Source organism: Pan troglodytes, chromosome 16, assembly GCF_028858775.2.
Source record: "Pan troglodytes isolate AG18354 chromosome 16, NHGRI_mPanTro3-v2.0_pri, whole genome shotgun sequence".
Lineage (NCBI taxonomy): Eukaryota > Metazoa > Chordata > Mammalia > Primates > Hominidae > Pan > Pan troglodytes.
Genome location: NC_072414.2, coordinates 57,080,383 through 57,105,288, shown reverse-complemented (window position 1 = coordinate 57,105,288; position 24,906 = coordinate 57,080,383). Strand labels below are relative to the sequence as shown.

General features: G+C 47.8%; 1 protein-coding gene across 4 annotated transcripts; it reads left to right on the top strand.

Moving 5' to 3' along the window:
- The first annotated feature begins 2,965 nt into the window (after positions 1 to 2,965).
- UBAP1L (ubiquitin associated protein 1 like) lies at positions 2,966 to 24,573 on the top strand. 4 transcript variants are annotated; one of them, XR_010151397.1, is made up of 5 exons: positions 2,966 to 11,234; positions 14,660 to 15,238; positions 17,633 to 17,842; positions 18,246 to 22,872; positions 24,116 to 24,143. XR_010151397.1 is itself a non-coding variant. In XM_009429352.5 (5 exons), the coding sequence occupies exons 1-5, from the start codon at positions 11,115 to 11,117 to the stop codon at positions 24,248 to 24,250; spliced, it is 1,146 nt and encodes a 381-aa protein (XP_009427627.3). In that variant the 5' UTR covers positions 2,966 to 11,114; the 3' UTR covers positions 24,251 to 24,573. The 4 variants fall into 4 exon arrangements, 2 of the variants coding, with proteins under 2 accessions (XP_009427627.3, XP_009427624.3); XR_674587.5 differs by lacking the exon at positions 24,116 to 24,143 and having other exon boundaries at positions 18,246 to 18,357; positions 22,771 to 22,844; XM_009429352.5 differs by having other exon boundaries at positions 22,771 to 22,872; positions 24,116 to 24,573.
- The last annotated feature ends 333 nt before the right edge of the window (positions 24,574 to 24,906 follow it).

Here is a 24,906-nt window from a genome sequence, read left to right as displayed (position 1 = left end):
GTTTGTGCCTTTGCTGCCAATTTGTTGCCTTCCAAATCACTTAACACACACTTTCACATTGATGAAACATATTTTCATTCAAAAATTCAAATTTATTAAGCAGGCATTTGTTACAGGAATTTGAATCTTAAATGCTAAACTTTATCTGCAAAATCCAAGTCTGGATTGGTAAGGATACCATCAATTTTGGAAATAATGTTATGTACTGTAGTTGGAAGCTTTTGGGTGCAAGATACTAATGGCTTTGTCCCTTTTCTGTTGTTTAATTTGCATTAATTTATACATTATATAGAGTCAACAGATAGGGAATGAGGGCCACATGTCTCCAAAATGTATGTCTACGCTTATAAATCTTAAAATCTGATATGATTACCTTCATAGAGTTCCACAATCCTGTGTGCCTTTTTGTTGGATATCTCCACCATTTGCTCTCTGATGAGATGCAGGAAGAGTAGAAATAAGGTGAATTGTACGATGTGTGTTTGGTGTCTGGACAGCCTTGCCACTAAGATATCTGCTGTGAGGGCAGGGAATGTGCTGCAGGGACTCAGGAAAACTCAGACAGCAGAACCCAAGAAGGTGGCATTTAGCCACAGATGGAGAAAAAAAAAATCCCTTTTTCCTTTGGCCCTTGCAAGGTTTTAATAAAGTGATCAGGCTGGGTGTGGTGGCTCACGCCTGTAATCCCAGCACTTTGGGAGACCAAGGTAGATGGATCACTTGAGGTCAGGAGTTCGAGACCTGCCTGGCCAACATGGTGAAACCCCATCTATACTAAAAATACAAAAATTAGCCAGGCATGGTGGCAGGCGCCTGTAATCCCAGCTACTTGGGAGGCTGAGGCAGGAGAATCACTTGAAGCCAGGAGGCGGAGGTTGCAGTGAGCTGAGATCACACCATTGCACTCCAGCCTGGGCAATAGAGCGAGACTCTGTCTCAAAACAAAGAAAATTAAAAAACAAAACAAAACATGAGCATTACTCTTGTTCGGTTTTTATTTGTAAGATTTTCCTGGTTTATTACCTGTGTGTAGCGGTGGTGGCAGTAGCCACTGGTTCTTTCAGGTTTAGAGAGACTCATGGTAGTATCTTTAATGAATTGTACTTTCAAGAATATGAGCAGTGTTATTGTAATGTTATCCCACAGTCTTTTTTTTCTTTTTTTAACTTGGGGAAAATTTCAAATACATTCAAAAGTAAAGAGAATAGTACAATGATTTTTTTCCATGTACCCATCATCCAGCTTCAAATCATTATCAGCTTATGGCCAATCTTGTTTCATCTATACATCCTCCACTCACCCTGGATTATTTTGAAGCAAATCTCAGGCATCAAATTACTTCATCTGTAAATATTTCATTATGTAGCTTTAAGTGATTAAAAAAAAAATCTAACTACAGGGCCATTATCACATCTAAATAAAGGAGTAACAACTCCTGAATATCACAAATATCCAATCATTGTTCAAATTGCCCTCTCATAAATGTTTTACGTTTTGTTCAAATTAGGATCTGAATAGACTCCATACACTGTTGTTTGCATCCTTGTGATGCCATGTCCCTCTGTTCTCGTATGTCCTATAATTTAGTAGTTAAACAGAGCTGTACTGTCCAATATAGTAGCCACATTCAGCTGTTGAGCACTTGAAATGTGATCTGAGTTGAGATGTGCAATTACATATGTGGGTCATGTTTCAGTTGGATAGTGCTGATCTAGAGGCTTGATCACATTCAGATTGGAATTTTCTGGCAGGAATACTTCACAGACATAATGTGTACTTCCAGTCAGGAGGCACTGATGTCTTGGCTTTTTTTGTGATGTTAGCGGCCACTGATAAGACCCAGATTCATTCATTGATGGGGAGGGGACTCAAAAATAGTGATAGTTTAATTCTGTCATTCTTCAATTATTAACTGGAATACTTTTAAAAAGAAAAACTGTACAAAAGCATTTGTTTTTAATAAATTCGGTAAATACAGAGAAGATTAGAAAGCTATGAGAGAAAGAGATTAGTTCTTAAATACTAAGGGTATTTAGCCCAAGTGGCTGAGTTTATGATGTCAAAGAATTTGCTGCTACAAACCAACCAACTTAATCACTCTATAAAACCATTCATGCTCCTATGCCCATGTGACATTTGTAACAAGAAGCTTAGGCTTATGCCATCTGTTGTAGCTATTCATTTATACACGCTTTGTCTGCAGGGAAGTTCTCCTGGTAATTACAAGGTAAGTACAAAGTATATCTTATTCCATTTAAATAAGTATAATATGCAATATATGAAAGGAATGTGAACATTCTGAAATAGTAGTGATTTATGGAATAGTGATTAAATGAGACATTATCAACTAAATTTGTTTTTTGCCACCTGTTTGTCCCAGATTTTTTGTAATGCTTAGAACCTATAAGCTATTTCCATATGATGAGCTCTTTACCTTTTTGTGAATCCACATAGTAGTTCCTGGCTTCCTGTATCTGGCCACACATGAAGAGTATGTTTCCATTGCAGAGTTCATTTGCCTTTTGGAGTAAATTTGGTTTTTCATAGCCTCCAAAGCAAAGATTAAGGTCTCTGAGGCAAGTGGTGTTAGAGTGCATAACTGTGTAGAACAGTGGACACTTTCCTCAGCTTTGTTAATTCATGCTGGCCACAGTCTGGATACCAGAATTTGAATTATGTTCTATGGGAAATGATTTTTTATTTACCATTTTCCAGGTACTGTGGTTAGGTGCTAGGGATGTAAGAAGGGGTGAACAGACAGGATTCCTGACCTGGAGTTTAGAGTGAAGAAGCTTAATGATTATAACAGAGTCATTAGAGACAATTGTGATAAGTGCTACAAGGAAAAGTACTTACAGCCAATTTATATATTTCATTCCAAATGTTTAAGTGCCTATTAAAGCTAAGCAAAATGCCAAATACTCCCTAACCTCATACAGAATACAGGCAATGAGGAAGGTAGATATTAACCCAATAATCATAAAAAATATGCTGAGTGCTTTGAAAGAAAGACATGGTTCTGAGATTATGAATTAGGATTTTTCTTCAAAAGCGTTCTGTGACACATTTAGTTGAAATAATAGGAAATATGTATCATATAGTAAGGGTAAGAATCATTATTCAGTTTACATATGTGTATGCTAGGAAATAAAAGTATACTATGGGTCATAGTTAAAAAAAAAAAAAAAAGGCTGGGCGCGGTGGCTCATGCCTGTAATCCCAGCACTTTGCGAGCCCAAGGCAGGTGGATCACAAGGTCAGGAGTTCAAGACCAGCCTGGCCAAGATGGTGAAACCCTATCTCTATTAAAAATACAAAAATTAGCAGGCGTGGTGGCAGGTGCTTGTAATCCCAGCTACTCGGGAGGCTGAGGCAGGAGAATCTATTGAACCTGGGAGGCAGAGATTGCAGTGAGCTGAGATCGAGCCACTGCACTCTAGCCTGGGCAACAGAGCAAGACTTCATCTCAAAAAAGTAAAAAATAAAAAACTTCGTAAAGGCTACTGTGCTAGGTAGACCTGACCAAGTTTGAGAGTCAGGGCAAGCTTTTTTGAGGAAGTGATGTTTCAGCTGAGCTCTGAAAAATGAACAGCTTTTTCTTTTCTTTTTTTTTTATTCTTGAGACAGACTCTCGCTTTGTCGCCCAGGCTGGAGTGCAGTGGCGTGATCTTGGTTCACTGCAACCTTCGCCTCCCAGGTTCAAGCAGTTCTCTCGTCTCAGTCTCCTGAGTAGCTGGGAGTACAGGCGTGTGCCACTACACCAGGCTAATTTTTGTATTTTTAGTAAAGAGGGGGTTTTGCCATGTTGGCCAGGCAGGTCTCGAACTCCTGACCTCAAGTGATTTGCCCACCTTGGCCTCCCAAAGTGCTGGGATTACAGGTGTGAGCCACTGTGCCCGGCATTTGAGCAGCTTTTAATTAATTGTGGGGAAGCAACAGGGAAGAACTTAGCCAGTATCCAGAACAGGATATGCAAAGCTTCTGTGGGGACTGAGAGACCATGGCAGTTGAAGGCTAGCATGACTGGAGTAAGATGGGAGGAGAGGAAACGGGCCAGACACTGCAAGCCTTCAGAAGTTTAATTTTTATTTTGAAAACAGCCAGGAACCATTGAAGAGTTTTAAGTAGGAGAGTGCCTTAGTTTTGTTTCGTTTTGTTTTCTAAAGAAGGGGTCTTGCTATGTTACCCAGGCTGGTCTTTAACTCCCGGGCTCCAGCAATCCTCCCACCTCTGCCTCCCAAATTGTTGGGATTACAGGCATGAGCCACCGTGCCCAGCCAGGAGTGGCTTAGTTTTGGTTTTGAAATGGTCATTCTTGCCTCAGTGTGTGGAACAGAATTATAATAATAAAGCATGTGAGGATACATGGAGATGAGTGGTCCAGGTGAGAGATAATGGGGGCTTGGATTCCCATGGAAGCAGTGGAGGTAGCCTGAAATGGCTGGATTCCAGAGATTTAGGAGATAAAAATTCACAGGAAATTTGAGATGGTGGTGGTAAAGGAGAGGAAAGTATCAGAGATGAGTACTCGTGCACCTGGATCAATGTTACCATTCCTTGAGACAAGGAACCCTGGGGGCGAGGAGCAGTTTGGGGAAGGGAAAAATCAGTCCACTTTGATACGTTGAGTTTGAGAAGTCTTGAGACACTGTGTAGGCAGTTGTGTTTATGAGTTTGATCTCAGAAGAGAACTGGAGAATTTAATTTGTGAATCATTGGCAGGTAATTGAAGCTCTGGGCAAGAATAAAGTCATTTAGAGAGTATAGTGAAGACCTTTGGAAACAATACTAATGTCATTGCCTGGGCCCCACTTAAATCAATCAGTGCCACCTTCACCCATCCCACTCCCCATCCCCATGCCCAGATCCAAGCACATGGGCACCACCTCATGGGCTAGTGTTTGAGAGGTCCTGGCTTACAGTTTGTCCAAGCATGCACAGCCTGGCTTTCCTAACATTCCCACATCCCTACTCCATTCCACCACCTCAGGCCTCTTCCACACTTTGCCCATTACCTGCTGAATGGAGTCAGCACTCAGCCTGAAGTTCATAGTTCTCCCCAGCTCTACCCCAGTCTACCCTTTCAATTTTACTTTGTACTGCTTCCCAGCACAGACCATCTGCTTAAGTCCAGCAACTTGTCACTTCTCTCCACCCTGCAGATTCCTCTGCTCTCTTGCTCACAGGCTGTTCTTTCACCTTCCAGGGTCAAGGTCAAGTCCCATCTACTTCCTGAAGCTTCTCCAATGCCCATAAGGACTAGACCACTCCCCTTCCTTTGGAGAATATTATTACATAATGATCTGTACCTCTCATGTTGTACCTAGTGAGGTGACCCTCGTTTTAGAATATTTTCTAACTAGGCAATATCGATATCTTTACTGTAGCCCTTGCCATTCTTAAGAGATACAGGGCCGGGCATGGTGGCAGGCGCCTGTAGTCCCAGCTACTCAGGAGGCTGAGGCAGGAGAATCGCTTGAACCCGGGGGATGGAGCTTGCAGTGAGCCCAGATCACGCCACTGCACTCCAACCTGGGTGACAGAGCAAGACTCTGCCTAAAAAAGAAAAAAAAAGAGATATAGGCTGGGCATGGTGGCTCACACCTGCAATCTCAGCACTTTGGGAAGTCAAGTCGGGTGGATCACCTGAGGTCAGGAGTTCGAGACCAGCCTGACCAGTATGGCGAAACCCCACCTCTACTACAGATACAAAAATTAGCCAGGCGTGGTGGTGGGTGCCTGTAATCCCAGCTACTCAGGAGGCTGAGACAGGAGAATCGCTTGAACCTGGGAGGCAGACGTTGCCGTGAGCCTAGAAGATTGCACTACTGCACTCCAGCCTGGGAGACAGAGCGAGAGTCCATCTCAAAAAAGAAAAAAAAAGATATGTTCCCCAAATCCTCAGTATCCTAGAAGCAAGTGTAGGACTGAGTAGAAAATACCTATTAGGATGCAGATGCTGGGCGGAAGATGGAGAGAAGGGTGCCCTATACCTGCTAAGTGGACAGATAGTCTCAATAGAACTGTGTCCCTTCCCTGGAGATAGCTCAAAATTCAGATGATACCTGAAAATGTGAATAATAAATCTGAGAATGCCAAAACTTGCTGACCTTTCCTGTGTCTCCTATAACACCCTTGTACCTCAAAGGTCCCCTGTAAGAACTGGCTGATGGGGCAGATAATTTACTGGTTACAGTGGGACCTTCCTGATTCTGTATGGAAGGTAGCACAGAGAGCTACCTCCTGCTGTGCAGGGAGACCAGCTCTAGGCATGGAGTGGAGAAACCTTTTGAGTCTTATATACAGCAAGACACTAACAAGAGTTGACAAATGGGGCAGGAGATGAGGGAATTAAGGGATTTGCCTACCTGCCTTCATCTGACCTCTCTGCACTCAGATTATCCACCCTACCTCTCCACATGATGCTCTCATGGGAAGGGGATGACTGTAGTGACCCCTAGCAGGGCAGGGATGACAGATTGTGTTGAGCCAGAGGCACTTCCTGCTGCAGACTCCCTGATAATCCCTGATTGTTTGCAAAAAGGCAGACTGCAGTCAAGGAGTCTAGATTCAAGTGTATTATTATAGGCAGTCGTGAGCTTAAATTCTGTGTGAATGAGTTTGTTCTTTTTCTTTTCTTTTTTTTTCTTTTTTTTTTTTTTTTTTGAGACAGAGTCTCACTCTGTCGCCCAGGCTGGAGTGCAGTGGTGCCATCTCGGCTCACCTCAACCTCCGCCTCCTGGGTTCAAGCAATTCTCCTGCCTCAGCCTCCCACGTACCTGGGACTACAGGCACGTGCCACCATGCCCAGCTATGTTTTTTTTTGTATTTTTAGTTGAGACGGGGTTTCACCATGTTGGCCAGGCTGGTCTTGAACTCCTGACCTCAGGTGATCCACCCGCCTCGGCCTCCCAAAGTGCTGGGATTAGAGGTATTAGCCACCACGCCCGGCCAAGTTTTTTTTGTTTGTTTTGTTTTGTTTTTTGGAGACAGAGTCTCACTCTGTCACCAGGCTGGAGTGCAGTGGCACGATTTCAGCTCACTGCAATTTCCGCCTCCCTGGTTCAAGCGATTCTCCTGCCTCAGCTTCCTGAGTAGCTGGGACTACAGGCACGCACCACCACGCCCAGCTAATTTTTGTGTTTTTAGTAGAGACGGGGTTTCACCGTGTTGGCCAGGATGGTCTCAATCTCTTGACCTTGTGATCTGCCCGCCTCAGCCTCCCAAAGTGCTGGGATTACAGGCGTGAGCCACCGCGCCCGGCCGATTTTGTTCTTTTTTAAAGGCAACAGACTCAATGTAGTTTAAAATACATCAAAAATTAAATTCCTGGCTGTTGTATTGCTAAACGAAGGACAGATACTAGTCTTGATCTAACCCAAAAAGCCAAGAAGTGATGTGTGAATGAGTTCTTAATTCTTGGCTTTTAGGTTTAGTAGATACTGTTGACTAAGTGACTTTCTGACCAACAGTGAATGAGAGTTATAGATGTTCCACATCCTCATCATCGCTTGATATTGTGAAGCTTTTTAATTTTAACCTTAAATTAATGGTTGTATGTTTGTGTAGTGATATCTCATTGTTTTATTTTGCATTCCCCTGATGACTAATGAAGTTAAACAACTTATCATATTGGCTATTTGGATATCCTCTTTTGTAAAGTGCATATTAAAAATCTCTTGCCCATTTCTTATTGTTTATAGAAGTTCTTTGTATATACTGGATATGAGTGCTTTGTCATATAGATTTGTTGCAAATATCTTCTCCCACTCTGTGATTTGTTTTTGTTTTTGTTTTAACTCTCTTCATGGTATATTCTGATGAATGGAAGTTTTTTTGTTTTTTGTTTTTTTTGAGACAGATTCTCGCTCTGTCACCCAGGCTGGAGTGCAGTGGCGTGATCTCGGCTCACTGCAAGCTCCACCTCCTGGGTTCATGCCATTCTCCTGCCTCAGCCTCCTGAGTAGCTGGGACTACAGGCGCCCACCACTATGCCCAGCTAATTTTTTGTATTTTTAGTAGAGACGGGGTTTCACAATGTTAGCCAGGATGGTCTCGATCTCCTGACCTTGTGATCCGCCCGCCTCGGCCTCCAAAGTGCTGGGATTACAGGTGTGAGCCACCACGCCCGGCCAAATGGAAGTTCTTAACTTTTTTTTCTTTCTTTTTTTTTTTTTTTGAGACAGAGTCTCGCTCTGTCACCTAGGCTGGAGTACAGTGGTGTGATCTTGGCTCACTGCAACCTCTGTCTCCCAGGTTCAAGCGATTCTCCTGCCTCAGCCTCCCTAGTAGCTGAGATTACAGACGTGTGCCACCACGCCTGGCTAATTTTTGTATGTTTAGTAGAAACAGGGTTTCACCATGTTGGCCAGGATGGTCTCGATCTCCCAACCTCAAGCGATCTGCCTGCCTTAGCCTCCCAAAGTGCTGGGATTACAGGTGTGAGCCACTGCACCTGGCGGAAGTTCTTAACTTTAATGTAATCCAGTTTATCAGAATTTTCCTTCATGGTTAGTCTCTTTTGGAGTTGTTGTTGTTGTGTTTTTTTAAATTTAATTTAATTAATTAATTTATTTATTTGAGACAGTGTCTCATTTTGTTGCCCAGGCTGGAGTGCAACCTGGGCTCACAGCTCACTCATCTTACTGCAGCCTCATCCTCCCAGGCTTAAGCAATCCTCCTACTTCAGCCTCCCGAGTAGCTGGGGCTACAGGTGTATGCCACCATACCTGGCTAGTTTTGTATTTTTTGTAGAGATAGGGGTCTTGCTTTGTTGCCCATGCTCATCTCAATCTCCTGGCCTCAACTGATCCTCCTGCCTGGGCCTCTCAAAGTGCTGGGATTATAGGCATGAGCCAACGTGCCTGGCCCGTTAGCCCTTTTGTAACTTAAGAAATGTTTTGACTATTGCAAGGCCATGAATATAGTCTTTCATTTTTATCTTTGAGTTTTATTATTTTACCTTTTACATTTAAATCTACAGTCCACCTGGAATTGATTTTTAGGTATGACATGAGGTAGAGGTCAATATTGTTTTTGTTTTTTTTTTCCCCAGATGGATATCAAATTAATCCAGAACAATTTATTTAAAAGACTTTCCCTTTCCAGCTGTTCTACAGAGCCAATTTTGTCATAAGTCAAAGATTCATGTGTGGATATGTTTCTGGACTTTCTTTTTTGTCCTGTTGGTCTCTTTGTAAGTCTTTAAGTCACTCTCTTCATTCTCATAACTTGAAGGTCTTGCTATCTGATAGTGAAAGTCTTCCACTGTGTTGCTTCTCCAAGAGTCTCTTGGCTTTTCCTGGTCCTTTGCATTTCATTTAATTTTAGAATTAGCTTGCCAATTTCTACCAAAAAAAAAAGTGATGGAATTTTGATACATGGGATGAATAAATTAATTGGAGGAGAACTGCTATCTTTACAAGATTCAGTTTTACAATCCTTGAACGTGGTATGTTCCTCCATTTAACCAAATGTTTTATAGTTTTCCGTGTAGCGGTCTCATACATCTTGTGTTAGATTTAGTCCTAGAGAACTATACTAATATAAATGATAACTTTTTAAATTTTCCTTTTTTTTTTTTTTTTTTTTTTTTGAGACAGCATTTCCTTCTTGTTGCCCAGGCTGGAGTGCAATTGTGTGATCTTGGCTCACTGCAACCTCTGCCTCCCGGATTCAAGCGATTCTCCTGCCTCAGTCTCCCAAGTAGCTGGGATTACAGGCACCCACCACCATGCCCAGCTAATTTTTGTATTTTTAGTAGAGACGGGGTTTCACCATGTTGGCCAGACTGGTCTCCAACTCCTGACCTCAAGATAATCCTCCCACCTCGACTTCCCCAAGTGCTGGGATTTGGGATTACAGGTGTGAGCCACTGCACCTGGCCTAAAATGTTCCATTTCTAATAAAATTTTTAGAAGAGTCCATTTACATGATTTACTATTTATATAGAGAGATGTAATTCCTTTTTTTTTCCTTTTTCTTTTTTCTTTTTTTTTTTTTGAGACAGCATCTTGCTCCGTTGTCAGGCTGGAGTGCAGCAGCATGATCTCGGCCACTGTGTGATGTGTTAGAGATACTCTTTATTAGTTAAGAAAATTCCCTTCTCTTCCTAAGTTGCTGAAAGGGTATGGGTATTGATTTTGTCATGTTTTTTTCTGCATCTATGAAGCTATATAATTATATAATTTTTCATCTTTATTGATATTTATCTTTATTCCCATTTATTGATTTGGGGATGTTAAGTCAATCTGTCTTTCCTGAAATAAACTTAACTTGACAGTGTTATTCTACCCATAATTATTTTTAAGATTCTTTTTGCATCTGTGTTCATGTGAGATTGGTTTCTAATTTTCTTATCAAGTTTGGTATCAAGGTTATGCTAAAAATCAGCTGGGTGCAGTGGCTCACGCCTGTAATCCCAGCATTTTGGGAGGCTGAGGTGGCCAGATCACCTAAGGCCGGGAGTTTGAGACCAGCCTGGCCAACGTGGTGAAACCCCGTCTCTACTAAAAATACAAAAATTAGCTGGGTGTGGTGGCACAAGCCTGTAATTCCAGCTACTTGGGAGGCTGAGGTAGGAGAATCACTTGAACCCAGGAGCTGGAGGTTGCAGTGAGGCAAGATCAGGCTACTGCACTCCAGCCTGGGTGACAGAGCGAGACTTCGTCCCAGAAAAAGAAAAAAAAAAAAGGTTATGCTAAAATCAAAATGAGTTAGAAAGTATTTCTTATTTTCTTCTTCCCTGGAAGAGTTTATGTAAATTAATGCTGTTTGTTTCTTAAACATTTGGGTGACAATTATTTTGATGAAATGCATTAGAACTAGTTTTGTGGACCATGTTTTGGAAAACAATGGTCTAGAGCATGACTGAAATATGAAATAGTGAATTCCTGTCCGTGTGAATGCTCTTGTTTTTATTCATTTCCTTCCTTTATGCAGCACTGGCCCCCTCACCTTTTCCTTTCCAGCTGTTTGGGGCTCAGCTAAGTGACCACACAGGAGAGCAGTGAGGCCATTTGAGGCCTGAGCCTGGTCCTCAGGACTCGACTCTCTCACCCTGCCCTCAAGCAGCCTGCCCCAGCCCTGCCAGCCATCTCCACACTCCTGACAGAATGAATGCCCTCGATGGTGTTCCCTTCAAGTTGCCCAAGGGCTTTGTGATAGGCACAGAGCCTCTCCCTGGGCCAGAACTCAGCGTCCCGGCCTGCGGGGAGGTTCTGCTGGGTTCTATGGTAAGTGTGTCTCTGTGTTTCTGTCTTCTGGGTCTGTGGGTCTGGGGCTGAGTCCGCGGGGCCTTGTTCCTTGAATTTAAAGGACAGCTAGCCCTGGCCAACATGGTGAAACCCCGTATCTACTAACAATACAAAAAATTAGCTGGGTGTGGTGACGCGTGCCTGTAATCCCAGCTACTCGGAAGGTGGAGGCATGAGAATCGTTTGAATCCAGGAGGTGGAGGTTGCAGTGAACCGAGATTGTGCCACTGCATTTCAGCCTGGCGACAGAGTGAGACTTCGTCTCAAAAACAAATTCAGCACTCTTTTTGGGCCACCGACCTTCTATCCAGCCCCACTGCTTGACCTGGGCACAACTACCAACTCCACCATTGTAACGTCAGAATGGTACACACTATTTCTGTAAAGTGACATCTTTCAGATACTTAATGGCTTTTCGTATATGCATACCCTTGATGGCCTGGACAGTTTCACGAGTGTTCTTAAAGTGAACACGAAAATTTGAACCTCTTGATTTGCATGATTTTATGGGGTTCTCCAGGTCAAATGAATGGTGAACCATTTTCACAGATTACCTCAGGCCACTTAGGGAAAGAGCTGTTTTTGTTTTTTTCAGACAGAGTCTCACTCTGTCACCCAGACTAGATGGAGTGCAGTGGTACAATGTCAGCTCATTGCAACCTCCTCTTCTAGGGCTCAAGCGATCCTCCCACCTCAGCCTCCCAAGTAGCTAGGACTATAGGCACATGCCACTATGCTTGGCTAATTTTTTATATTTCTTTGTAGAGATGAGATTTCACACCATGTTGCCCGGGCTGGTCTTGAACTCCTGGGCTCTAGTGATCCTCCCACCTTGGCCACCCTAAGTGCTGCAATTACAAGCATGAGCCACTGTGCTCGACCTGCTTTTGTTTTTTGAGACGGGGCCTCACTCTGTCGCCCAGGCTGGAGTGCAGCGGCATGAACATGGCTCACTGCAGCCTCAACCTCCTGGGCTCAAGGAACCCTCCCACCTCAGCATCCCAAGTAGCTCAGACTGCAGAAAAGTGCCACCATGACTAATTTTCTTTTTTCTTTTTTTTTTTATTTGAGACAGAGTCTCGCTCTGTCACCAGGCTGGAGTGCAGTGCCGCAATCTCGGCTCACTGCAACCTCTGACTCCTCGGTTCAAGTGATTCTCGTGCCATAGTCTCCCGAGTAGCTGGGATTACAGGCATGCACCACCAAACCCAGCTAATTTTTTGTATTTTTAGTAGAGATGGGGTTTCACTATGTTGGCCAGGATGGTCTTGATTTCCTGACCTCGTGATCCACCCGCCTCAGCCTCCCAAAATGCTGGGATTACAGGTGTGAGCCACCGCACCTGGCCATTTTCAAAATTTTTTGTAGAGACAGTCTCACTATGTTGCCCAGGTGGACTTGAATTCCTGGGCTCAAGCAATCCTCCGGCCTCGGCCTCCCAGTGCTGGCATTACAGATGAGCCACTGTGCCCAGCCTAACACTATTTATTGACCAGAACTTTATCGTTCTCCTATTGCTTGAGATGCCACCCATATTAGTTACTAAATCCCTATAATATATTAAGGCCTATTTCTGGATTTTCTATTATGTACCTTTAATCTGTCTGTGCCAGTACCATAGTTTTAATTATTGAACTTTTATATTTTAATAGATGGTAGGGCCAGTTCTCCTTATTTATGTTTTTGTCTCCAGAGTTTCTGGCTTTTCTTTTTCTTTTTCTTTTCTTTTCTTTTCTTTTCTTCTCTTCTCTTCTCTTTCTCTCTCTCTCTCTGTCTCTCTCTCTCTCTCTCTCTTTTCTTTTCTTTTTTCCCTTCCCCTTCCCCTTCCCTTCCTTTCGACAGAGTCTCGCTTTGTCGCCCAGGCTGGAGTGTGCAGTGGTGCAATCTTGGCACATTGCAACCTCCACCTCCCAGGTTCAAGCGATTCTCCTGCCTCAGCCTTCCAAGTAGCTGGGATTACAGTCATGTGCCACCATGCCCAGTTAATTTTTATAGTTTCAGTAGAGGTAGGGTTTCGCCATGTTGGCCAGGCTGGTCTTGAACTGACCTCAGGTGATCCACCTGCCTCAGCCTCCCAAAGTGCTGGGATCACAGGCATGAGCCACCGAGCCCAGCCCTTATTTGTTTTTATATGAAGTTTAGAATCATCTTGCATAGTTCCAAAATCAAGTGTTGGCATTTTATTGGGTCTTGGTATTTTTTTAATCCCTCTGAGTGCTGCTGGCTATTTCTTAGCTTCTTTCTCTCCAAGTATGCCTCATTAGTTCTGAAGTCTTTTTGCCTTCTCTGTCCTTCACAACCCATCTATTTTGTTCCAATCTCTTTCTCTAACCATTTATTCTGCACATACTTACAAATGTCCACTCTGGGCCAGGCCTGCCCTGGGCCCTGAAGATACAGAGAGGAACTCAGGGAGTCACACTGGAGCAGCTAACTTATGCTCCTCTCCCCAAGGTAGGGTCATGGGTGAGAGGGAGCAGTGCCTGTGATCTAAGTGTCTGAGTGTCTGTGCCTGTCTTTCTGCCTCACTCCCCCACCCCTAGCCTCTTTCTTCCTTAACTGGCCACGGTAGAACAAATTGCCTTTAAAACTTTTACATATTTTTGATGGAGTCTTATGTTTGCTGTTCTTAATTTTAAAGGTAGGGAACAGGAATATGTCATTTTTGCCTCATTTTATAAACTCTAGAGTTAGATTATTTATGTGGACTCCAGATTGCTTTTTTAGGTGGTCTGATACGAAGTGGAGAAAGCACTACAATCAGGTCCACCGACAGGAAAACCAGCTCAGCCACTCACTGCCAATCTAACTTCTAGCAGACTCAATGTTCTGAGCTCCATTTTCATAATATGGAAATAGGAATGACACTAGACCATACTAAGTAGAGTTCCACAAAGATTAGTGGTTATGACATTTCCAGGACCCCAAAGTAACCTTGGTGGCAGCAAAGGGGCTGGGGACAGGAATCACTCCATAGGGAGGTTTGTCTGCCTGGGCGGGCCTCCAAGGCAGACTACTCATTGGCAAACTGCTGGGCGCAGGTGAAAGCTTCTTTGCTAAGAATAAGCTTTATTGGAGAAAATTTTTAAGTAGTTTTTGCTCAACTACATACTGAATGGCAAAGGGATTTAGATGTTGGGTTTCATTACATTCCATTTGACTGACGAATTCATCACTTTGTCATTTATGCCAGTTTGCCATTAAACTGTTATTGGTATCCATCGACCACAGTGTTAGCTAAAACCCAGGGTAGAGTGGGCTGTGATGGAAGCCCGGGGCTCAGAATCTGACGCTGTCCAGGCTTAGAGAGTCTCTGGCTGAACAGGGTCCCCCAGGCCAGGGGTTAGTGTTGTGCCCCCGGGGTCCTGGTTTGCCCTGGGCTTTACGTCGCCTTCTTTCCGCAGCACGACTTCAGCCTGGAGAGGACGGCACTCTTCTGGGTGGAGGCCGCCGGCCAGGGACCCAGCCCGTACCAGTGCGGTGACCCGGGGACAGCGTCAGCCCCTCCAGCCTGGCTCTTGCTAGTCAGCACCGAACATGGGCTGGCGCCTGCGCCCACCACAATCAGAGACCCGGAGGCCGGACACCAGGAGAGGCCGGAGGAGGAGGGTGAGGACGAGGCAGAAGCCTCCTCTGGCAGCGAGGAAGAGCCGGCCCCCAGCAGCCTCCAACCGGGCTCCCCGGCGAGCCCCGGCCCCGGCCGTCGCCTGTGCTCGCTGGACGTGCTACGCGGCATGCGGTTGGAGCTGGCAGGGGCGCGGCGGCGGCTCTCCGAGGGGAAGCTGGTCTCCCGGCCCCGCGCCCTCCTGCATGGCCTCCGCGGCCACCGCGCGCTGAGCCTGTGCCCGAGCCCTGCGCAGTCCCCCAGATCTGCATCACCCCCGGGGCCCGCGCCCCAGCACCCCGCCGCCCCCGCGTCGCCCCCGCGGCCCTCCACGGCAGGCGCCATCCCCCCGCTGCGGAGCCACAAGCCCACGGTAGCGGTAAGGATTCTGCCCGCCCCTCCAAGGCCGCCAATCAGCAGCCCAGGCCCCATAATCTGGGTGTCCAGCCCGGCCCGCAGCCTCGGTCCCCTACTCCACGCGCTTCTGCATCCTCCCTTGACCTGCTCCCACCTGGGCCTGTACCGTGTTGTCCTCCTGCGGCCCTTTGACTAGAGTAGAGTAATCCCTGCTCAGAAGCCCCCATTCCCCGCGTTTCCCACTGTGCCTGCCTTGCTTTTTTTTAGGGAGCAGGTCACAGTGGTTTTAATTATCCAGGACCTGTCTCTTCTAAACGAGGTTGAGCTCTTTTAGGGCAGGGACTGGATCGCACTGATTTTTGTTTCCAGAGCACCCAGCTGCCGACTTGACCCATAGGGGGCGCTCAGTGGATGTCTGTTGAATTGATGAACGCAACGCAAATCTAGGGCTTCCCACTGGGTGAGGTTTGCTATAAGCTGGGGGAGCTGGAGGCTCAATCAAGGAATATTCAATGCACAGTTACTTCCTGCCAGACACTGGGTTTGGGAGTGTCAAAACCACAGGACATGAAGAGTTGGCCAAGAGGGTTGTGGGACCAGGCCCTGAACTGTACAGCGGGATCAGGTGTTGAGGGAGCGTCAGGGCTGCAATAGGCTGAGAAGGCTTCAGGACGGAGGAAGTGAACCCTGAAGAGCAGGGAGAAGTGACCCTACAGTGAAACCACAGAAGCTTAAGCCTCAGGCTCCTCCCTTTGTCTCTTCCAAGGCCTTGTGCCCAATTTTGTATTCATAATTGTGTGTTCTTTTTCTGTGAGGTGCCTTCCAAATTATATAAGTATCAGACTCCACAAAACATGGGGTGGGTCAGGATTGGCAGCAGAAGGTGGCAGCGGGGCACAGCTTTCTGCCCCCCAGCAGCCCCACAGTCAGGCCAGGAGATGCTGCAGAATAAGGCCAAGGTAGAATTCAATCTGCAAGACAGAGACCTGAGGTCTGGTTTCTAACATGCACCGGCTTGTGACCTTAGGCAAGTCACTGAACCACCCCTTCTCTACCTGCACAGTGAGCCAACAACCCTTCACACGGTTGTTTAGAGCATACATAGTAGAGAAGAGGCTCTGTAAGCGTGATGTGCCATGCCCACATCCAAGACCAGATGTTGATGCCAGGATGGCTCTTCCCTGGCCAAGATGAATTTAACTCTCATAACAACCCTGTGGGGGTGGGACAGTATTCTGTAGATGATGGAAATGAGGCACAGAGTGGCAAAGAATCTTTTTCAAGGACACAAGAGTAGACTCAGCTCCTAAACTTTGATGTTCTCCACCCTGGAGGTAATAAAGGGTAGACCCTAGGGTGAGGTCGTGGCAGGGAGAGCCCTGAGAAGATGCGTATGGGTGGGGATTCATGTGTGTTACATATACACTCCACCCCAAGAGCCAGGCGGCAGCTGTGTTTTCCTTGGGAGGAGGGGACAGGATGAAACGTTCAGGGCTGGCAGAGAGGTACTTCCTCATGGGAGAAGGTTCGGGGCGATGCCGGCCAAACCAATGGAAATGCCTTCAAGTCACCCTCCTTAATCCAGGGTATGTTTCAACTGGTGTGCCCAGTTCCTCCCCTGCTCCATGCCCTGCCAAACCCCAGCCCAACCAAATTCAAGAAGGAGGGCCTGGTTGGGAAGACCTACCCCTGCTCATCTGTCACCAAGGTGTGGGGCATAAAACCTAAGTAGGGTTGAGGTACCAAGCGTGTGTTGCTTAATCAGGTCATTAACGTTTCTGAACCTTGATTTCAATGTCTGTAAAATGGGATATTAGAATGGACCTCATATTTCTTTCACTAGTCACTTTCCTGACATTGTTTTTTTTTTTTTTTTTTTTTTTTTTGAGACAGAGTTTGGCTGTTACTGCCCAGGCTGGAGTGCAATGGTGCGATCTCTGCTCACTGCAACCTCTGCCTCCCGGGTTCAAGCGATTCTCCTGCCTCAGCCTCCCAAATAGCTGGGATTACAGGCATGTGCCACCATGTCCGGCTAATTTTGTATTTTTTAATAGAGGCAGGGTTTCACCATGTTGGTTGGGCTGGTCTCGAACTCCTTACCTCAGGTGATCCACCTGCCTTGGCCTCCCAAAGTGTTGGGATTACAGCCATGAGCCACTGCGCCCAGTCCCTCACATTGTCTTAGTTAAGTCTCCTGATAGTCCCGTGAAGTAGCTTAGGGATTGCCCTCATTTTTCATATGAGTATACTGAGTAAGCATTAGAGAGCTGGGGTCTGCAGGACTCTAAGCCCTCCATAATATTAGCCCCTACACTCTGTACAGAAGGTGGTACATAAAGGCATTTTTAAAAATGTCCAGCCCAACTGAGTGTCACTTTCTGTGGTAACTGACATGTCCAGTCTGTCTGTATTTCAGTCTCTCAGCCCGTACACCTGTCTGCCACCTCTTGGGGGGGCACCCCAACCTCTCAACCCCCACAAGTCACACCCTGATACTGCGGCTGACCTGCTGTCCGCCCTGAGCCAGGAGGAGCAAGACCTCATTGGGCCAGTGGTCGCCCTGGGATATCCCCTGCGAAGGGCCATCATAGCTCTGCAGAAGACAGGGAGGCAGAGCCTGAGTCAGGTGAGTTGGGGGACCCAGAGCTGATGAGCTGTGATGCTGGAGCCAGGTGAGTGGCCACATGATTTTCACCTTTTGAGCTGTGACATAGGCCCAACAACAGCATCAGCCAACCCCACAGCTCTGGAGCATCTATGGCCCCTCAGGGTTGTCCTAAGTGGGGCTGAGATGGTCAGGCCTTTATACCCCTGCCTCAATCAGTCATTGCATGTGGGAAGGGGGTGACCTGAGGTAAGTGGATCTCTGCAGTTAAGGTAATCCCTGAAGGGGCAGACAACTGAAGAGTGTCTCCCAGCTCTCCCAGCATCTGGGGCAGTAAGTCCTGCAGTGAAAGGGTGTGTGGATGGAACATCACAGAGTCTACCACACGCAGGTTCTACTCACCCACATTCTATTCTTCTAATAGAGTTCACTCTATTGGAAGTATGGCGGAGACTCATGATGACACTCCAAGGACAGCACTCTGAGCCACGCTACTATTTGGAAGCAGGTCTTGACCCCTGATACAAGCCAAGAATGTAAGAGCACCTACAGAGGAGTGAGGGCCCCCAAAGTGCCTAAAAAGAGGTGCTAGTGGCAAGATACCTGGGAGAAGAAGTGGTATGAGTGTTATAGGGGTGTTTCTGTCATCTCTTTCTGTGTAACAAACTACCCCGAAACTTAGTGGCATGAGACAACCATTTATTTGCTTATGATTCTCTGGATTGGCAGTTTTAAGGTGGACTCAGCTAGGGGGTTCTTCTGCTCATCTCACCTGCAGTCTCATGTGGCTACAGTTTGGTGACTTACTTGGGGCTGAATGATCTAAGATGGCCTCATTCACTGTACAGTGGGTGGTGATACTTGTCAGCTGGGCCACATATCTCCAGCAAGCCACCCTACTTGGTTCCAAGAGTAAGGCCTCTTGAGGCCTCTTGAGGCCTTGGCTGAAATTGTACATAGTCACTTCCACCTCATTCTATTGGTCAAAGCATGTTGTTGACCCCTCCAGGCTTACACAGGGGAAAAACAGATTCCACCTCTTGGTGGGAGAGGGTGCAAAAAATTTTATGATCATTCTCAGTCTACCATAAGAAGGTTCCAGTGATCAAGAAAGGCTTCATGGAGATACCAAGCATTGAGCGGGACTTCAAGGATGGATAAGATCTGATGCTGAAGGAAGGAGAAGGGGTGATATTCCAGGAGGGAAGGACAGTGTGACTAAAGGAGTGGAGGTGGGAAGGAAGTGTTTGGGAGGCCCTGATCTGACCAGTCTTGTTGAGGAGAGGGTGCATGAGGCAGGCTGGTAGGAGATGAGAAAAAGAGAATTGGGGGTAGATTTAGGGGTCTTGAAGGCTGGCCTGAGAATTTGATAAATGACCCAATAGGCAAAAGGAGGCACGGAAGGATTGTAAGTAGGGTCAGGAGGTAACATTGAATGCCATTGCTTACACCCCATGTCCCCACCTGAAAGTAACATCCTTCGTTGTGTGGTTTTCTAAACATCGGGACTCTTCATGGTTTGATGGCTGGTCCCAGGGTAGTTGGTACTTTTCATTTTTCTCCTGTTCCTGCCCCACCACCATCAGAAGGCTTGGACACCTCCATCATCACTGATGAGTACTGAATGTTGGGTCCCTGCGGTCCAGAGCTGCCTGCTTCTGCCAGAGGGAATGGCAGAAGGGAAGTGACTTTCAAACAGGAGCCGGGGTGGGGCTGGGCAAATGCACCTGGTCCCCTTGCCCACCCACTCCTGCTTCTACTCTACTCTGGGTTCATCAGTTCATGCCCTGTCCTGGAGAAGAATTTCCAACATAGTGACCCCCATGTGGCTAAAATGGCAGGGAGGGGTGCTAACATTTATTGAACATTTTCTTGCATGAATCTCTCTCTCTGAGGGTATTCAGTTAGGTCTCAATTCTGCAAGGTTGCTATTACATTATGACCACTTTGCAGATGAGGAAACTGAGGCCAGGGAAGTTCATACAGCCAGTCAATGGCAGCACTGGGGTTGAGGCCAGCTGGTCTGACTCTGCATCTTGGTTGCACGATGTCTTTTATCTCATTTTCTGTGTGAGAACCTCCCAGGACAGCACCACAGGCTGATCTGAGATTTAAGAGCAGATCTAAAGTCACGCCTACCTTCGGATAATACTGAAAAGCCAGAGTCCTGGCCAAAAAGCTGGTCAGGAGGGCTGTGAGGGGCCAGGTGCACAGTGGGGCTCTGACATGCCTCCCCAGTGCCTTCAGGCCCTGTGGTAAGGCTGAGGTCTCAGGCCATCACTCTGGGGGTCTGAAGATGAGTCAGAGCCAGCCTGGGGCCCTGGCCTCCCAGTGGGTGAGCTGGAAGGATTTCACTGCATTGGGAACATTGTGTTTCCAGATATAGACTGGCCACCTGCCTGGCCCCCTGGATCTCTGGGTGGCCTTCCCTGGTGGGCAGTCAGGAGCCAGGCCCCACGGGGTGGGTCTGAGGGGCCTTTGGATGACTTCATCTATCCTCCCCCACCAAGTTAGTATTTCTGTCTGTTCTGTGAAGTCCTGGTAACTGAACAAGCCCTTTGGGTTCAGATTCCTTCTCCCACTGAAAGCCGCATATTGCAGTAAATCCTTTTTGGCCAAGATAAATGACAGATGGCCCAGGAGGAAGGGCATCAGGTGATAGAGACAGAACAGCTAGAAGAGTCAGGGAGAGAAGAAGATACAAAAGAAATTGTGCAGCACTCCTTTCCTTCCACAAGGCTTGATGTGCCCACACTGCCTCCCTGCAGGACAGGCATGGGTGCCATGTGTGAGGGTCCACAGGCCAGGCCCCCTCTTTTAGCCTCAGTTTCCCAGTTCACAGGGTGGAGGAGGAATACGTGTTTGGAACCAGTGACTTCCGGGGGCCCCCTCCGGTGGCCTTAAGGTGACATCCTCACCCACCTGGGGGCCTGAGGCAAGCCTGATAGCTTCTACAGTCCTGCAGGCCCAAAAGCTAACCAAGCAGCAGAACCTTTGCAAATGCAGACTCTCAGGGCTTATCCTGCAGGGCCCCAGTCAGTGGATCTGGGGTGGACCCAGGGGCCTTTAATTTTAGAAAATTTGCAGATGGGTCTGATATTCACTGTGGCATAGTATAGATCAAGGTCAGCTGTCCCCATTCACTGATTCTTAGTCTTGGGTGCACATTAGAATCACCTGGAGGGCTATAGGGAAAAAATTCCAATGCTCAGGCTACACCCCAGACCAATTATATCGTAACCTCTGAAGGTGAGGCCCAGACAGCAGTAATGTTTAAAGTTCCTCAGGTGGTTGCAATAAGCACTGAGACTGAGAACCATTGCTATGGACGAGCCAAAAGGTGGAGGCAGCGTCCACCATCCATCCTTGCCCGCCCTCCTTCTGAAGGTGAAGCTTTCACCTTTGGAAACCCTGTCATCCACCAAGACAGCTCAAAGCCCGTCCTCTAGCAGCTGATCCCTCTGATGGACAAGGCATTAAATGACAGGTTACATAATCGGGGACCTAGTCCTGGGACCCTGGACAAGGCATCTGCCTTGCCTGAACCTCAGTTTCCTCAACTGTGGAAGGAGGGCATGGGTGCCTGGTTTTCAAAACGTGCTCAGAGCAGGTCTAGCTGTACTGGGCAGTACCTCGGCCAGGAGCACTGGACTCCGGGCCCCCATGCCCCTGGCCCTGGTTCTCCCAGAGCAGCTCTAATCTTAGCCTGTTATTGCTGAAGCCTCCTTGTGCTAAGACAAACACTTCAGGAGCCAAAAACAATTTGACAACTGTTAGTCTAGATGATGTGCACTTTCATCCCAGCTCTGAAGGTCTACGGAAACCCCACTCTCCCTTCTCCACATATACTCATAATTCCTGTAGTCTGGAGCCTTCATTTGGCACCTACACCCCATAAATCCTGCTTTGATTTGCCTGGCACTGATGTGGTCCTGTATCTGGTTTATCTCCCCCACTAAGCTGTGAGTTCCTTGAAGGCAGGTCTTCATTCATTTTATAAACACAGCACACATTTATTGAGCTCCTTCTGCCACCATGCTGGATGATGGGGACACTGTGGTGAATGAGACTGACACAGCCCCTCCCTCATGGAGCAAAAACTTCGTGGATGAGAAAGATTGAGTGAAGCAATTACAAAGTTATATGTGCTGTAACAGGGAAGCATAGGGTGCTATGGGGGCACAAGGGACGGGACCCAGGAAGATAGAGGGGGCAGGAAGCTTCCCAGGGACAGGGAAGGAGGCCAGCCTTGGCTGAGGGAGCTGCATCTGCAGAGACCTGGAGGGTGAGGGAGGGGCCAAGGCCATAGACAGGGAGCAGGACTTTGAGCCCTGCCTGGTAAGGAGCCAGCATTTTATCCTGGGCCCCTGATGACGTAACCGTGGGGTGACCTGAACAGTTTTTCCTGCCTGTGGAATCCTCCTCTTTGCCTACCCCACACCCCTTCTCCAGCACTGGTGCAGGAGTTGCATAGTAGTGGCTCAGGAGTCCTGGATGAGAGAGATGCATCTGGGGGTACAGTAGGGGTGCACAGGTGTGGACGGATGAGGAGGCACCTTCACACGAATGGGTGCTCCCAGACAGGGGTGGGTGGTGCATGAATGTTGAATTGGGTTGGGTGGTAGGTGGGATGTCTGTGTTTGAAGCCTGTCCTGCTCCCCACCTAGGTTCTATGAACACCCTAGCCCACCCTGACAGCCCTTTTCCTGGAGTCCAGCCCCCAGCTTGGCATAGTTGGTGAAGACCCATTGTCTGCCTATCGCCAGGCACTCAGAGAAAGCCTCTATCCCCCTTCTGTGGGTTCACGGGCTCTCTGGGGCCACACTGCAGGTGGTGGCTTGCCCTGTTGCCTGGCCCTCAGCTCAGGCCCTTGGAGTGCCTCTCTGCCCTGTCTGCTGCCCTGGCTGCTCCTCTTACCCTCCCTCCCTCTCTGCCCGCTTCCGGCCCAGTTTCTCAGCTACCTCAGTGCCTGTGACCGCCTGTTACGTCAGGGATATGAGGAAGGCCTAGTGGACGAGGCCATGGAGATGTTCCAGTTCTCCGAGAGCCAGGTCAGCAGGGCTTCCTGCCAGGGCCCCAGGGGATGGAAGGGATGGGGGTGTACCCAGGAGCCCGGTGTGCAGGGCCACATCAGTCCTCAGAGCCAGTCTGTGGGTCCAGCCTGTGGGTCTGTCGGGAGATTGCCTGACTCCTCAGCTCTGAGGAGGAGATGGCCCAGGGAGCTACAGCAGGGACAAAGGTGAGAGGCACAGAGGGAGATCAGGAAGAGGTGGGATGGGGACAGGAGGCAGAGAGCAGCAGGGGTTTTGCTTTATTAGACTTAATCAACACAGCCTCTGTGACTGAATGGCCACTCTTTGTCGGACACTCAGATAGGAGCCATGGGCAGCACAAAGATGCATGACCTTTCTACTTGGGGAGCGTGCCGCCTACCCCAAGTGCATGCAGCTGTAGGCCCAATAGTCACATCTTGTTTTCTGAGACTGAGTCTCACTCTATTGCCCAGGCTGGAGTGCAATGGCACGATCTTGGCTCACTGCAACCTCTGCCCCCGATGTTCAAGCAATTCTCCCGCCTCGGTCTCCCAAGTAGCTGGGATTACAGGCGCCTGCCACCACACCCTGCTAATTTTTTTTGTATTTTCAGTAGAGACGGAGTTTCACCATGTTGACCAGGCTGGTCTCGAATGCCTGATCTCAAGTGATCCGCCCGCCTCGGCCTCCCAAAGTGCTGGGATTACAGGCGTGAGCCACCACACCCGGCCCCAGTAGTTACTTCTAAGTGCCCCATGGCAGAGCAGCTCTTCACAGAGGCTGAAGGGGACGGAGGGTTGGGTGAGGCCTCGAGAAGGAGAGAGTGAGCAGAGGTGGGGAAGTTTCAAGCCCTGGGGTCAGAGGGGAAAGAAAGTGCAGGCTGCGCTGTGATACCTCCACAGTGTTCAGGGCACGGGCAGGGACCTTGGGCTGTTTGTGCTCCAGGTGCCGGTGTACGGTCCGCCCCCCTCCTGCCCCAGCAGAAAGTTGACAGTGAGTGGGAGGAGTGGGAGGAGAGTCAGGACAGAGCCCATGGCCAGGCTGGGGGCTTCTTTCCTTGGCAGAGGAAGGGAGGTCGGAACCTACATCACCCTACAGGTACAGAAAAGTGGCAGGTGCGGCCCAGGATCAGGCTCACGTGGCCTGGGGGTAGCCACAGCTTTTTGGGACTAGGTGCAGTAGGCACTGGAGCTGGGGCTCCCCATGGCTGAGGCCAGGCCCAGCAGACCCCCCAGCACCCTCCCTGTCTCCTCTTCCTCAGGCAGGGGAGTTCCTGCGCCTCTGGGAGCAGTTCAGTGACATGGGCTTCCAGCAGGACCGGATCAAGGAGGTGCTGCTGGTCCATGGCAACCGCCGAGAGCAAGCCCTGGAGGAGCTGGTGGCCTGTGCCCAGTGAACACGGAGGCACTCCACGATGCCTGGGCATCTAGGCTCAGTGCCAGACCTGGCGACCCATCCTAACTGTATTATTAAAACCAAGTAAGAGTAACAAAGTGATGCATACTTATTGTAAAAACACAAATAATACCAAGGGTGACAGTTAACAGCAGCAGAATCTGCTGAAAGAGTTGAAATAGTTGCCTCTGCAGAGGGGCAGATGGGAGAGCCGGACGGGGAGCTATGTTCTTCATGCATGCCTGTGAAACCACCTGATTTGACTCTTTACACTGTGTGCATTAGTAACCTTGATTTTAAGAAAATTAAAACAAATAAATAATGGGCAGTTCTTCTGAGTCCTGCAGGCACCTGGTCTTGGTGTGGAAAGAACATCAAACTGTAGGTCAGAAGACCTCATTTCTGATTTTAGGTCTGCTGATGTCTGGGTCAAGGCCTTGTTGGGCCTCAGTTTCCCTAGGAAACGTAGAGAGATTTGACCAGGTCAAAAGCTTCCAGCCCTGGCGGCTATCCATAAGAATCCTCAGGGTGTTTATTCAAGAGTCCCAGGCCCCACCCTCGTATATTCTGATTCAGAAAGCCCAGCTTGGCAGCCCCCAGGAATCTGTTTTGTTTTATGTAAGAAGATCTCTGGGGATTCTTTACTACATAACAGGC

Coding starts and splice junctions, on each gene's coding strand:
- UBAP1L (XM_009429349.5), top strand. CDS start 11,115: ATGAATGCCCTCGATGGTGTTCCCTTCAAGTTGCCCAAGGGCTTTGTG. Junction 11,235..14,659: donor AGGTTCTGCTGGGTTCTATG/GTAAGTGTGTCT, acceptor TTCTTTCCGCAG/CACGACTTCAGCCTGGAGAG. Junction 17,843..22,770: donor GGAGGCAGAGCCTGAGTCAG/GTGAGTTGGGGG, acceptor CTTCCGGCCCAG/TTTCTCAGCTACCTCAGTGC.